Source organism: Colletotrichum acutatum, assembly GCF_030867785.1.
Source record: "Colletotrichum acutatum strain CBS 112980 chromosome Unknown BDZ83scaffold_83, whole genome shotgun sequence".
NCBI classification, from domain to species: Eukaryota; Fungi; Ascomycota; class Sordariomycetes; order Glomerellales; family Glomerellaceae; genus Colletotrichum; species Colletotrichum acutatum.
In genome coordinates, this window is record NW_026849077.1 from 103220 (window position 1) to 117394 (window position 14175).

The following is a 14175-nucleotide window of genomic DNA, read 5'->3' on the forward strand; positions in this document are numbered from 1 at the left end:
TATGTGAGAAGTTAGGGGGGCCGAAGGATGAGAGTCTGTACGCTGTACAGGAAAGTGTGCATGTGGGCTCGCTCACTATGATTATGAGTATGAGAGTGAGAGTGAGCCTAATCAATGATGAGTGAACATTCGGTATGCCACTCATGACGATGGGGCATCCACACTAACACACGCTTCGTCCCGATGTTCGGTCTAGTTTCTCGTGGGGCATCCACACTAACACACGCTTCGTCCCGATGTTCGGTCTAGTTTCTCGGAAATGCACGAGATACTCGGCCTGTCAAGTTGATCTCTGTCAAATTGGGTTGTGAACTTCTGGCAGCATACGCCGGTTCGAGCCACTCTAACGGCCTTCAGCCAAGCGACATTGGCAATGAAAGGCTTCCTTGGTTGGGCCAACGGCGCCGTCAGGCGTAGCCCGCAGAAGCGAACCACATGGCACTCAAAAACATGGCAATCTAGCCTAGCCTAAGTTCTAACTGCCACGCCGGGCGATCAATATCGCAACCTGCTCAACTTGGGTGACCGGTGAAGTTGTGGATCTTGTCTCCTCTCCTCGTATGGAGTAGTCTCTCACCCTCTTCATCGTTTGCAGATTGATTCGACGCCAAGCCGGCTACGCTGGATAAATCCGTTGTCAAGCAGCATGCGGGTGTCAAAGAAGCTGCGCGTCGCAGCAAGCAAACGGCTCTTTTTTTTCTCTTTCTTTTTGGTCCTGCACCTCGGTCGTCATGAGGCATCATCGGCCCCCCGATGTGAATGAAAAGGGTGGGCTAAAATTGGGTGTTTGCCATTATTGTAAGGCTGTGTGAAGTACATTCAGGGATGTTGGCCAGCTCTTGAGGCCGCATTTTGATTGCATTCGCGCCGGATCAACAGTGCATTGCACGTCTGTAGGGTAAAGGCTAGTGACGCCTTCTTCGAAAGCTTGGGTAGAATACACTTTTTCGTGTCTTTCTAAGCACACGAGCTCACGTAGCAGTCAAGCACTACCGGATATCGTGGGGTTGAGAGGAGGGTAGGGTGCTACTCAACATACCTAGACCTGCTGTGTTCCTGTACTCGACGCTCGGTTTCCGCCGGTTGAGCTGAGGAAACTGACTTTCAAGACTGCTGAAGCTCTTCACACCCTTCTCTGAGAATGACCTGCTGCATGGAGCTATGGCCATTGGACGGACAGGGCCGTTGCATCCCATCTCATCCCACATTCACGTCGCAACGGCAGTTAAAGTAAGATGAGATGCCGGGGTGAGACTGTCATCTTGTCGTCAGAAATTGACCGGTATGGATACAGGCTCAACAAATGAAAAGCTTACATGTCGCAACTCGCAAGCACGCAAGCAGAGTGAGTGACTCGGGACGATGAGTGTTTTTGTTTGTAAAGTTCAGGGATGTCGTCCTTCATCTGGATGCTTGGGCCGTGGGAAAGAGTTTGTCCCTCAGTCATAGCCTATGGGGCAACTTAACCATGTGTGCAACCGGTGAAGGGCTCGAGGGGTTTCCCTCACAGGCCGAGCATGTCGCATCTGCCCCCCTCTCTCTACCTTCCCCCGTGGTGGCCTGCTTGCTCTTCGCCGCGCCTGTCACATATCATATCACCTAGTAGATCTGAAGGCTGCTTATCTGCCGTCACCAGCCTTCTTGTCACCTTCTCGAAGGGTAAAGCCCCCCAGACGAACAGAGCGTCTCCGGATGCGCCTAGTTGCTGAAGATAATTATGATAAGCTTAGTCTGTCTAAGTCGATATCCATGAGACTGGTGATATCTCTTGAGGGGCATGCCGTGACAGCATCTTTCCTCTGCCCGACCGCGATAACAACCTGCCAAGGAAGAAAGTGTGAGATGGTCCTTTGGCACCTCGACTGGTTTCGGCGCGTCTGGTCCCGGGGCTCTGCATTTGGTGGTTTGCGCGGGATCCTCCCCATTGAAACGATTTTTGAGGTCGCCCGTCACCTGATTGACTTTGGCTGCGCCATCAAGGCCAAAATGCAAACCAGCAAGCCACCCCCGAAAAGGTTGCGACAGGCAAGCTTTCTGGACTGGATACTCACTCATCGGTATCCCTGGGCTTTGTTCCCCCCTCACCCTTAACTTCACTCTCAACCCCTCCCCTTCTCAAGTTCTCCCGAGCACTCGTTTGATTGACCGGTGCGGGGCCTTTGAAGCACTCGTGTCACTGTCTATTTGAAATGTAGTTCGGTTCAAGGTTGCCTGCAAATCGAGACGGCATCTCTATGGTCAATCTTTGCAGACCGCTCATTAGGTGGCAAGACTCTGTCGGTCTGTCCAAGTCTCTAAGACTACAAACCCACAAACCCCCGCAGATATTCTAACTGGAGAAGAATGATCCCGAGCTGGCTGATCGGCCCTTCGTCATATTGTCGTCGTGCCGAGCTTCCTCAACGGTCTGTTGCTTCCGAACCCCAGGTCTCCACCGTTGCCGAAATGTTAGTGGGCGATGCGGTGTTGATTATCCGACCTACGGATACTTCTGTGAAGTTCAAAGTGACGAGCCAGACAAGCCGCATGTCGCCAGCGACATCCACATCCCGAGACGTCCCGTCGCGCGGTGTTGCAGACAAAACGTTCAGTGGATAGTTGTCACTCAAAACGTACCGGGAGCCCCATCTCTATTGGGGGCCACAGCACCCTAGTTGCCGACAGATGCGACAGGATGGGAAACCTTGGTGCTGGTTACGGAATAGAAAATTTGAGCTTCATCGTGTTCCCGGACTCTGGCTCCCAAGGGCTTGACGTAAGGCCATTCCGACCTTCTTGAGAGGGAATTCACGACCGACCGAGTCTCCGAAGAACCGGGGTCTACATTAGCAGCGCTCCGGTCTAAGGTATTTGACTTGTCGAAGGATTGTTGTTGAGGGGTAACATGGGAACATGAAGGGATTCCACTAGCAAAGCTTGCTCACCGAGCCATCCCTCTAATTCTGGGCTGCTCCAAACCATCCAGGACTTGGATGAGCCAGGCCTGGTGAGTGCTGATCCGGGTGAATGTTAACTTGGGGGATGTCGGCCACCACGCCCATTCATGCCCGCTGAACCTGTACCACGGTCTAAGGAGTACACATCCTGGGAGTAACGAGCGAGCCCAGCTCTGCACACCCTCAGAAAATGTCTTTTCCATGTACAGTAGCCTGGTGGCGGCTCTGCGAGTTCCAGACCTTCAGACAAATGATATTCATCTTTCATATTCCGTCACCTGACTTCGGCCAGCGATGCGCCGCATGTACGCAAGTTTCTTTGTTAAAGGAAGTGTCTGGTGCAACCCGATCCCACCGTAATTTGAGCTGGGCAGGCCTTGGTACCGAGCGCAGCGGGCATGGAGCCGTCGCCGCAAATGTTGCCATAATTCGGCCACCCTGTTGATTCTGTTATGCAAACATACCCCTAAAACAATCATCAACAGACAGAAACACGTGCCCAGAGTTCGCCCAAGCCTTTTGTATCTGTACTTCGTCCACTTCGGATTAATTAGTCCCTTAAGTTCAGGGCGAGTGTCAATCATGGTCCCCTAACAAGGATCGGTCTCCGGGAGGATTTAGGATTCTGACAAGCGCACGGTGTCTTGTCCAGCGATTACGGAGTACTGGCAGTGAGGAACGGTACAATTAACAAACGGGAATGCCAGGGGCTATTGCATTGTTGTCTCGTTGCTCCACAACGTCAACTGAAGGTTATTAATATTAATACAGTGTTTCCGTTTATGTATGCGTGCGGATAAAAGGTCTCGTTTGTGCGTTCATACTTCTGCCACTTCATGAGTACCTCAACATTGCGGCTGATGTTCTACCCTTGGAATGGCGCAGCAGCAGCTGAAGCATGGAGATCGGCAATCCGCCAGCAACGCAGTCGGTGGTAGTCGGCGAGGAAGATGACGTGTCGAACTCGGAAATTGAGCAATATGACCACCGCGTGCCTTTCAAGTTGACGCTCAGGCGGTCAGGAGGAGGCTCTGGCTGGCGGTGAGGCCGAAGACGCTTCTCACGGTGATGGGAAGAAAGTACCCGTATTGAATGCATGAATAGACCATCCGTATTAGAGCGGTGCAATTCTCATTGAAATGTCTCGGGAAAGTAATAACCGTACATAAGATACGTTTCAGCATAATGCACAAATGGCACCTTGCCTCCTTGCACCAACGTTTGGCCCCAAATGAACCAGCCGCCCAGCCAGATATTAACAATGGCTGCTCTGCCTCTATCCATCACCAGGCATCAAATGATTTGACAGACTACACTGATACAGGCAAGCCACTCCTTATCCCTGCCCAGCGAACAAATCTCCTCAAACTCTACGGGTCTAATTGAGTGTAGTATAGCCGGAACTTTTGCGTACCTACACAGTAGTCACATGAATCTGATCCAGGCATGCCAGGGCAACCGATACGAGTGGACTCAAACTGACAGCAATTCACCAGGGCTCGACCGCTCGACACTCGGAGACTCCCGCTCAACTTCGTTCTCATTTCATCTTCAACGCCCAAGCGTAGCTAATTCTGCTTCATAGAACCCCTCATCCTCGAGGCCCCGACCACTGCTCTTCGTCGCTGAACCGCCATGACCTCCTGTACCCCCGGTCATCAGCAACCGCTTTAGGGGCCTTGTCTGCCCTGAATTGATGTCTTGCAGCTGTCAGGAGGGTCCTGAATATTGCTAATGTGACTCAAACCCCCCGTTCGACCCGCTCAGAGCACCCTGTTCAATATGCTGATCCTGCCTGCTCTGCTAGGGGGCGCCGTAACGTCGAGGCCGCACCGAATGCAACGGGGACAAACAATGAGTTTCCTCGTTGCATTCGAGAAACGGTCTCCGCAGAGCGACTCGCAGGTGTCATTGCTCATGTGACGAGTTCCGGTCCAGGGTGCTACATATAGAGTTTGCACGTTTTGGGTGGATGTTTGGGCGTCAATTCCGCCACTTGTCTATGGATCCGGATATGTCCATTACCCCCGTCCTCCCTCCACTTCCCAGATTGGAGGGAGCTTTGGAAAAGGGCCGTACTGGGTCTTCCAGCCCTGCCAGACTGCTCTTGTCTTTAACACATCCGTAAAGAAATGCAATAGAGGGGCTGCCGGCTAAGGGCGCATGTATTCATACTTGCAAAGTATCCGTACAACCAAAATTTCGTGACCTTGCACAGTGCTTGAGAACAACGGACAAGGATCTACAGTGTATCAGTTTCAACCTCACTCTCGCCAGCTTGGACATTCAGGTTGCCTCACCGTCAATTAGTGAGTTTCAATACTTCTATGTAAGGAAAAGGTTGACAGGTCAGGGTCAATGCTTCCAATGCGTGGGCGGGCAGCTGTAACGGAATCCTATTATCGAGTCTCCGGCGTACATGCCTCGTAGCCGAAGAGTAAACTTCGCCCGGACGGCGAGCCGGACCGGCCGGCGCATCCAACCCCTAGAGTACGGGGCCGAAATGAAACAACATCCCGCTCCGCCAACGGCAGCGTGAATGCACAAGAACGAGACCAACAGCGTACTGATACTGGTTCCCACATGGATTGGCTCATGACCACAACTTGTTTCAACGTACATTATGTATTATCCATTACTTGGTCAATTTCTCACCGGCCAATCAATACAACTTCGAGTTGGGTCCGCTTCCTCACCAAATTTGCCTGTGCGTCTGAATTGCCGGTCATTCATGAGATGGGGAGACAGATTCCTCTCCAGATTGTTGTCTGTGGTTGGCGCTGAGTACTATTTTTGAACTGCAAACTCATCTTGGTTGCCACTCTCTATTCTAGCACCCCTACTGGTTAAGACATGCCTTCGTTATTAGATCAGCGAATTACACAAAGTTATGAGAATGGTTTGTTCGAAGCGAAGATGATACGGATCGTTCGTTCCCAACACATACAAGCTGATACAGCCCATCTGGCTGAGATAACAGCCACACAAAGGCGGAAATGGCATCACGAGATTGGCTGACCGGGCGCTTGCTTCTCGGTCACTTGGCGTTGAATACTGCCGTGATGCCAGTTGCGCTGTCTCCTGTTGGCTGTCTAGACGAGCAGGTTGCTAGGAGCCCGTGAAATCCATGCAGAATTCGGTCTCCAACATCACTTGATTCGATGCGTTTTGTGATAGCTGGCTTGTGCGACATGATAGGAGGTGCGTTTTGCAGGTGGTTCGCTGCAAGCCTCTGTCTGTTTTGCTCTAGTATGTCTGCAGGCTTGACAAGTCTGATGTGCAATCAAGGTTGCTGCATCTATCGTATGAACACACCGTCATGGTTTGTTGATATGAAAACACGCCTGCACACGCCTGCAAGGCGGACTATTGGTTAGCTCGATGCATGTTATAAATTATGTTCCGACGAGATCACGATGCTGTCATGATCCAGGGGGAACGGGAATTGTTGACGATCAAGAGGCACATGAAATTAGGGAATCTAACAAATCACCCATCTGAATCTGACAAAGATTCGGACCTTTGGCCGACTCCCCGATGTCACCTCGTTCCGCTGCGGTCATCGTCTTGATACAGTCATTGTCCCGCTCATCTCATGTAAGTGCCGCCAACCAACAACCAACACAGCAAGCACCCCAAAACCAACGATCAGGCATATCATTTTACAGCCATTAAAACGCAAAGATCCCTGCTTAGACCCCACAGTCTCCGTAATCCGTTGGAGCCTCCGTACATTTTCTCTTCACGGCCAAGCCGTCATATCTTCGTTTCCTCCAATGGTGGTTGAGCCAGTTCCCAGGACCCTGGGTCTTGAGTTGCCTGACACACACGAAGTTGTTGGTACTCGTCGCTTATTACAAGCCGGCCAGTAGATCTGCATCGGTGACAGATAACGGGCGTCTGGAGTCTCGGCGGCCGACGCTACCTCAATCGGGCTGCGAGGGGTCTCGAACATTCCCAGGCCATCTTCGGATTTATACGGTTCAACCAGATTTCTATCGTTGTCTTAATCAAGGGGCCCTACTTTGGCAGAGTGGCAGACCATGAGTAAGTGATGCTGCTTGCCGGAAACCCGGGCCAAGAACTCTTTATCAATGAGGATCGCGATCCTCCAAGTTATTCCCGAAATCACAATCTTTTTTTCGTTATTGGCGCGGCAGACTTCTTGACCGGTATTCCAGAAACGAGCCTGCCGTCCGAGAGGACTTGCTCACTTCTCCGCACTCCTGCGAGAATGAATGGGTACGCGGTGTCGCAAGCCAAACACGTCGTCATGAGGAAGATGCCCATGGGATTGACGAAGAAGCCATGGGCCTCTGGCCAGTACCACCAGAGCAGACCGGTTGAGCTAATCCAACCGGTGAGGGTGCCAAGTGCTCTACAGAACCTGTCGAACAAGGGATCAGCACAAGATGTCTGCTCATATGACCCGAAACCCCCTCTCACCGAATGCAACGGCTGCTTATCCTGACTGAGCAAACATGACCGTCCAAATACGACAGAATGTGAGGGACGATGAGAACGAGAACCGGGAAAGAGACCCCACACTTCGGAGCAACTCCAGCGGCACAGCGTTCGACCCATGGCCTGCGGAGAGCTCCTCTGAAGTGAAATTAATACGCGTCAAGATGACACGTTCGAGGATAGACGAGAAGAGAAAGCGGGTGTAAGGATATCACACACCGGTGGCAGGGAAGACGACGCAAACTCGGCACACAGTGAGATATTCTGACCCAACACGCCGGTTACCCTCGTCGCGTTTGGACGTTTTCTTACCCGGCCAGAGAAATCAATCCGCCCACCGATCGGATGAGGCAAAGACAGCGAAGGAGATTCAGACAACCGGAAAACACTCACCAGATCGTATAACTCGCGCCCCCAGAGTGACCCCTGACAAGCAACATGGCAAGACACCCCGTTCCAAGGGCGAACTGCGCTATACCAGCTGTCCAGAACGCGAGCTCCGTGCAATCGAAACCTTCCCGTCTGGCCCACCACTTGCCACTCTTGTCTCCGTACCCAGTACCGGGCGCCGACAGCCACCAGTCCGCAACGGCGTAGTTCGCTGCGCATCCAAGGGCTACCATGATCCCAAGGATAGCGCCAATGTTCTCCGCGACAAGCGGCGCGTGGTGCCACTCGTGTTTCGCGTTCTTGAGGGTCGTGTAGACGAGCGGTACGTCAAGGAGTAGCCAGACGAGGAAGCCGAGACGTTCGAGAGAGTGTTCGGCTACGCGGGCTGCGTAGATGAGCTCCCAGGAGAGGTTGAGGGCGAGAGCGAAGAGGGGCATGCCGTATGATTTCGTCCTGTGGGAGCGCATTGACATGAGCACGTAGCACATGTCCCAGAAGATGGCGCCTGTGATGAGAAGGGCGCCGGAGGCTGGCACGACCCACGAGGGGACGTGAGGAGGAGGCGTGTCTGTCAGGCCCATCTTGAAGGTGGTGGTCTACTCAGATACGCCGACTTGGGCGTCTTCGGAGTGATGGTGATCGTTGCAAATTGTGATGGGGGTTGTATTTGGGGAGATGTCAGGCCATCGTAAGCGATCAACAACTAGAGGCTACGGTTATGTCTGCATAAGCGCCAAGGATACTCTGTAAGCAGCATCGACGAGTACCATCATCCACTATTGAATTAACATCCAGAAAGGGAAACAATATGCTATTGTTACTTTTTCTTGGGATAGTCTAAAGATGACTCTAGGTCGGGAACCTTTCGTGCAGGTACATCGTTAAAGAGCGAACTTAAGAGACAAAACCGGGCTAACGCGTCCAAGACGCGTCCATGTTGACTCGATTCTATGCGAGAATTGACAGTCTTGTAGACTCCAACGACTCGAAAATGCATCTGCCACGTACAACCGCTCGGGAGGCGCACTTCAGCGCTCATCGACTTCGTGCTTAGTTCATGAGCACTGAAAGTTGCGAGTGGATCATCACCACATTCGCATCTGTAGTGTAGTGGTTATCATCCTTGCCTTCCATTCCACTTCGGAATAGCAAGGGACCCGGTTTCGATTACCGGCGGATGCATCACGCGGATGACTCTATTTTTTGTTTTTTCGATCAATTCAGCCAAAGAGAGAACCTGGTCAATTGACCTAGATTTCATATCAAATTCAATTGGCTTGATTTGTTGTCGGTGTGTTGAAGACCCCTCCGCCCAGAAGGGCCGTTTCGGGCCTGAATCAAAGCCAGAAGCAGGTTGACGTTGCGTTAAGAGGACTGGAAGTATCCATTGCAGAATGGATTCAAAGGCAAAGAGGTTGAAGGGATATACTAGATAGGCTTCGACTTGATATTCCGGCCAGAAGAAACCGAAAAGAGCCCGTCCAATAAGGGAGTCTCATCCGAATGCAAGGCCAAAGGCAAATACTCAGCTGATAATACTTGATTGAATTGTATGCATGCCACACACGTAAGCAAAACATCAACGCTCATGCAACTACGCAAATATAGGACAATCTACATTGAATCTCTGAAACACCATTTTCAATAGGACGTACCCTCTGTCACGATGTGGTTCGACATGCTGGCTAGACTTGAAGTTGCTAATAGTTAACGAAAGAGAGGAACCCGCATGTTGCTTGGGCTGCCAAGGATTATCACGTCGGCAAGACTGAATGAACTTTTCGAAAACGAATTGCAACAATGAATTCGGTGACTCTGCTCAAAGAATCTGTTGCTAAATGTCTGTTGTCGTGTCAATCGGTGAAGCTGTCACCGAAACCCACTGCCGGGGAGCATGATACCTACCCCTCACCCAGATTGTCGGCACTGCTTCCGAGATAACGGCTTTTACCCGAGTGGTAGCCCAATGATCGTCATCCAAACCACAAAACGGCATGTTCTGTCTACCGAATTGAACACATGGGAAAGGCAAGTCTATTTATCTCGACAGGATGTTCCCAAGAAGGCTATCGGCGCTTCAGTCACTCCGTTTCGTGCGCTGGTCGTCAACCTTTTCCCAAGGCTTGTCAGGTCTTAAGATCAACTCCGATCGTCTCCAAGAAACGATTCACCATACCTGCCAATGGGGAGCGGCTCATCGATATGGCAGGTAAGTCTTAGTCTTTCCGAAAAGGCTTCTCAAGTTGCTGACAACTCACCAGGGGCTCAAATGAAACTGGCATGGCCCGGCTGACTCTCTCGGATGAAGATGCCGCCGCGAGACGATGGTTCATAGAAGAGACGCAGAGGCTTGGCTGCGATGTCAAAGTTGATCAGATGGGCAACATATTTGCCAGGAAAAGAGGATCGCTGGGCTCCAAACTGCCCATGACCGCCATGGGCAGCCACTTAGATACCCAACCACAAGGCGGTAGATACGACGGTATACTGGGCGTCATTGCCGGTATCGAAGCACTTAGAACGATGAAAGAGAATGGCTATCACTCTAAATTCGATATTGGGGTTATCACTTGGACAAAGTACGCAAATCCAGCTCCCGCCCGCCGAGCCCCTCATGGTTTGAGATCCACTGACTTAGCCCCTTAGTGAAGAAGGCGCCAGGTTTCCTGGCACAACAGTCTCCTCCAAAGTCTGGGCAGGAGAAATACCAATACAAAGGGCTTGGGATCTGAGAGATGTTTCAGATCCCTCCATCACAATGAAGTCAGAACTCGAGAGACACGGATACCTAGGGAAAACCCCGTGTACGGCAACTCATGGTTACCCGCTAGGGGCGCACTTTGAACTACATATCGAACAAGGTCCTTTGTTGGAATCCAGAGGGAGAAAGATCGGAGTCGTCCGAGGCGTGCAAGCCTGCAGATGGCTCACTTTTACCGTAGTCGGCCGAAGTGCCCACTCGGGTACGACGCCTTATTCGGCAAGAAAAGATCCCCTGCTAGCTGCGGCGAAGATGATTGCGACCTCGAACGAGCTGGCCCAGAAATCCGGGGCTTTCGTGACCACAGGAGTCATCAAAGTTCCTCCGGGATCATCGACCAACGCAGTTGCTTCAAGGGCAACGTTCACAGTGGATATTCGCCATCCAGATGATAAGGCCATCTCTGAGGTCCAAGAACAATGCCTCGCCTTCTTCCAGGAGATCTCACGCGAGAATGGCGTGGAGCTGAGCTGGAGCATTGATGTGAATTCGCCAGCCACCACTTTCGATGAGGACTGCGTGTGGGCCGTCGAGACGGCGGCGAATGGTATCGTGGGCCACGACGGCTGGCTTCGCATGACGAGCGGAGCGACGCATGATAGTGTCAATACGAGCAAACACTGCCCGACTACTATGATCTTCGTACCTTGCAAAGATGGAGTCAGTCATCATCCAGAGGAGTATTGTAGCCCGGAGAATTGGTGAGTCATATCATTTTTCATAAGCTGGAGTTGCTCTGCTAATGACTTGCTTACTTCAGCGCCTTGGGAGCGCAGACTCTACTTGAATCTGTCATCATTTACGACAACATGAGACACGAAAACGTTCAATAACTGCCAGTGCTGAAATTCCACCCAGAATCTATTGCTCATATTCCTGCGAGTAACCTCACTTGAAAGTCTTGATAGTTCAGCGTTTACCAATCCACTCAATCCTAATCCCCTGGGGCATGCAGATGAGGTACAAATGAGTTGGGAAGTTTGAGACATCTTTAGCAATCCCGCGCGGAGATTTCGACATGCTGCGCGATCCCCCAGCTTCTACAGACTATGTTCAACCAAGTCCCATGTACTCTGCGTATAGAATCCTATGGTATTCATCACACTGACTCGTAATCCTTTTCAGTCAGTTCAGAGGAGGTTTCACTGTCTCTTTTTTAGAAAATGTGAGAACCTGTATAAGTAGCTTTCAGGCATATCGATCCTTCGGCCTTGAGCGCGACGCGATTTAAGAGGACGTTGTCAGTTGCTCATACAAAGCTACTCGCCAAACCGCTCTTACAGATGTCTCTGCCTAACGCGAGCTTCCGCGCGCGCGCGGAATATGAGGCATCTAGATCATTCATACTGGCATCCTAATCAAACTCAGCCATGATGCCTGCCCCGAGTCCATTCGCTCAACCCCGAATACACCGTAAATATATCCCCGTGCCTGAATGATAGACCCTGGTAATTACCTATAGCCACTTGTTAGTCTCCGCTAGTGCTTATCATCGTAGCCCTCAGAGTGATTGTCATTGACCGCTACACTGGTAGGCTTTTGTATGGAACCCGGTCAGATTTCATTTTACATGATGCATAAGTAACAGCCTTTGTCTTTACATCGTGTCTTCTTCTACTATTTGACAACTATTTGGAGACTGTCGAAGACCGGTGGCGGCTCTGACGTCAAAAGTATCATTATGAATCCAGCTGCAGTGAGTCATTACAGGCTGAAATGTAGCGGAGGCTTCTTCTAACTCATGATTAAAAGGCATCAACATAATCCACAAGATTGCATGAACCACACGGGCAAAAAGCCCGGACTCGAGCTGGTATTAGGCGGGCAAGCGAGACACATTACGAGTTACTCAGATGCCCATGTCGCTGGAAACCCTTATCATCAAATCTTTGATGAAGCCGGAAAAGAAGCAATTCTGACCACGGACTACACCCAAATCGCCAACATTGAGAATTCTCCAGAGTCGAAGCCACAACGAAGCAGGAGACGTCTTTGGCTTATATTAGCGGGTGGCGTAATACTTCTCATTGTGATCTTATCTGCCGTCCTTGGAGGAGTTTTCGCCAGCCAAGCAGCAGAAATCTCATCAGCGATTTAATCAGGGAGCGCATGGAATCATTGATCAAGCATCGAACAATAGTCTCATGTTTGCCACTCCTGGCAATAGTTCGAACGAACTTGCGCCTACTTCTACTCTATTTAGGCCTTCAGGTAAGTGGCAGATTAACAACTTTTGCTGTCTCAGCTGGGTGCTGAGGAGACTTGCAACTTCACAATAAAGCTAATTACATCTAACTTATTACTTACAGGCAGGTTTCACGGTCCCCACGATCTTAAAGAGCGGTTCATTCGCCGCCTTCTCAATAGCTCGACAATCCGATGTGTTGCAACGAGTAAACGTGTAAATCCTCTTCCTCGATGCATCTTCCGTCATCAGTGTTCTTCGAAACAGTGCGGTAGGCTGGCAAATGACCCAGCCGGCTGCTTTCAAAGCCGTCGATTCCGATTCAGGCATTGCATGCCTGACAATAGCAACGACGTATAGCGATCCCCATGAAAGCCAGGTCCTTCTTAGGCAATCGTTAAGCGAGACGAGATGTTACTTCAAAAGGAATGGTTTTGTGAGAGAAGTCATGCTGAACGGGGATGACTAGGTTGATCTTGGAGTTGTTCCGATACCATAGTTATTAAAGATGAGTTGGGATCGCTAGCGATATACATATGTTGTGTTATCTATGCCACATACCTATATTGTTGATCAAGTAACAGTCAAATCGTTGTTGCAACCGAGTCCGAGTGAGAACTTGGAAGGGAATATTTTCCAGAATATCATCATAATAATTTAAACCTAGTATTCAGGAACAGCTCAAACAACTCTTGGTCCTAAGGCAGTTCCGTACCCAAAAGTATACACCCTCTGTTTGTCTACGAGCAGTTCGCAATTCCCGATCCGATAGGAATACATCCGTTGCCAAGTGTCTTGCACGGGTGGCCCTATTGAATAAACAAGTCAACAATCAAGCCCATTTAAACCAGACAAAGAGGGCAAGAATCATGTCCAAAAGAGAAAGAGAGAACTATACCTGGCCACAAGTCAATTCCGTCTTCAGGTCGCCATCCCAAAGGCATGTACCGAGGTCACCTCCCTTAGGAAGTCTGCAGTTCTATACCCATCCGTCAGCTACAGTGCGTCGTCAGAGTCCGTCTGGGGTTAAACATACCCACCATCCCAGTACCGAGGGGAGGAAGCTGGCGAAAAGAACGGCGTGGAACTTCATTTTCGTTTTGAGTAATTACGTACAAGAACTTATTGCTGGAAGGGTATCTGCGATAGGATTTTCGGTGCAAGGTAGAGACTGACAGCAGTTGAGGGATACTCCAACAACTAGGCGCGCACAGAGAGAAGAAGGACCAGTTATAAGTACCTATCATCAACTATTATGGAGTAGTCCACAATGACGATCTTCAACGGCGGACAAGCCGCGTACCCGAAACCAGCTACAACAGGAAACTCTGTACTGAGTCGCGCGCAACGAGGCTGGGAGGGGGCACGTTCACGGTTCAGCGTGTTATTCAAACTCTAATTGACAAGTTCATCCTAGCAATAATTATCGGACGGGGCGA

The 14175-nt window shown here is 50.6% G+C and overlaps 2 protein-coding genes and 1 non-coding gene across 3 annotated transcripts; 2 read left to right on the forward strand and 1 right to left on the reverse strand.

Moving 5' to 3' along the window:
• Window positions 1-6392: 6392 nt before the first annotated feature.
• Window positions 6393-8596, reverse strand: BDZ83DRAFT_742843 (uncharacterized protein). Its single transcript, XM_060513122.1, has 3 exons — window positions 7794-8596; window positions 7122-7323; window positions 6393-6755 (listed from the first exon to the last, which is right to left on the reverse strand). Exons 1-3 carry the CDS (start codon window positions 8369-8371, stop codon window positions 6693-6695), a joined length of 843 nt encoding a protein of 280 aa, XP_060362266.1. The 5' UTR covers window positions 8372-8596; the 3' UTR covers window positions 6393-6692.
• A 290-nt stretch (window positions 8597-8886) lies between these two features.
• BDZ83DRAFT_t205 lies at window positions 8887-8972 on the forward strand. Its single transcript has one exon. It is a non-coding gene; the product is annotated as a tRNA-Gly (tRNA).
• A 393-nt stretch (window positions 8973-9365) lies between these two features.
• On the forward strand, window positions 9366-11803 carry BDZ83DRAFT_436009 (hydantoinase/carbamoylase family amidase). The gene is made up of 4 exons (XM_060503070.1): window positions 9366-9999; window positions 10052-10369; window positions 10437-11252; window positions 11312-11803. Exons 1-4 carry the CDS (start codon window positions 9842-9844, stop codon window positions 11382-11384), a joined length of 1365 nt encoding a protein of 454 aa, XP_060362267.1. The 5' UTR covers window positions 9366-9841; the 3' UTR covers window positions 11385-11803.
• Window positions 11804-14175: the final 2372 nt, after the last annotated feature.

Coding starts and splice junctions, on each gene's coding strand:
- BDZ83DRAFT_742843 (XM_060513122.1), bottom strand. CDS start 8,371: ATGGGCCTGACAGACACGCCTCCTCCTCACGTCCCCTCGTGGGTCGTG. Junction 7,324..7,793: donor GGCGCGAGTTATACGATCTG/GTGAGTGTTTTC, acceptor CTTGTTCGACAG/GTTCTGTAGAGCACTTGGCA. Junction 6,756..7,121: donor TCCTCTCGGACGGCAGGCTC/GTTTCTGGAATA, acceptor CGTGTGTGTCAG/GCAACTCAAGACCCAGGGTC.
- BDZ83DRAFT_436009 (XM_060503070.1), top strand. CDS start 9,842: ATGTTCCCAAGAAGGCTATCGGCGCTTCAGTCACTCCGTTTCGTGCGC. Junction 10,000..10,051: donor GCGGCTCATCGATATGGCAG/GTAAGTCTTAGT, acceptor ACAACTCACCAG/GGGCTCAAATGAAACTGGCA. Junction 11,253..11,311: donor TATTGTAGCCCGGAGAATTG/GTGAGTCATATC, acceptor TGCTTACTTCAG/CGCCTTGGGAGCGCAGACTC.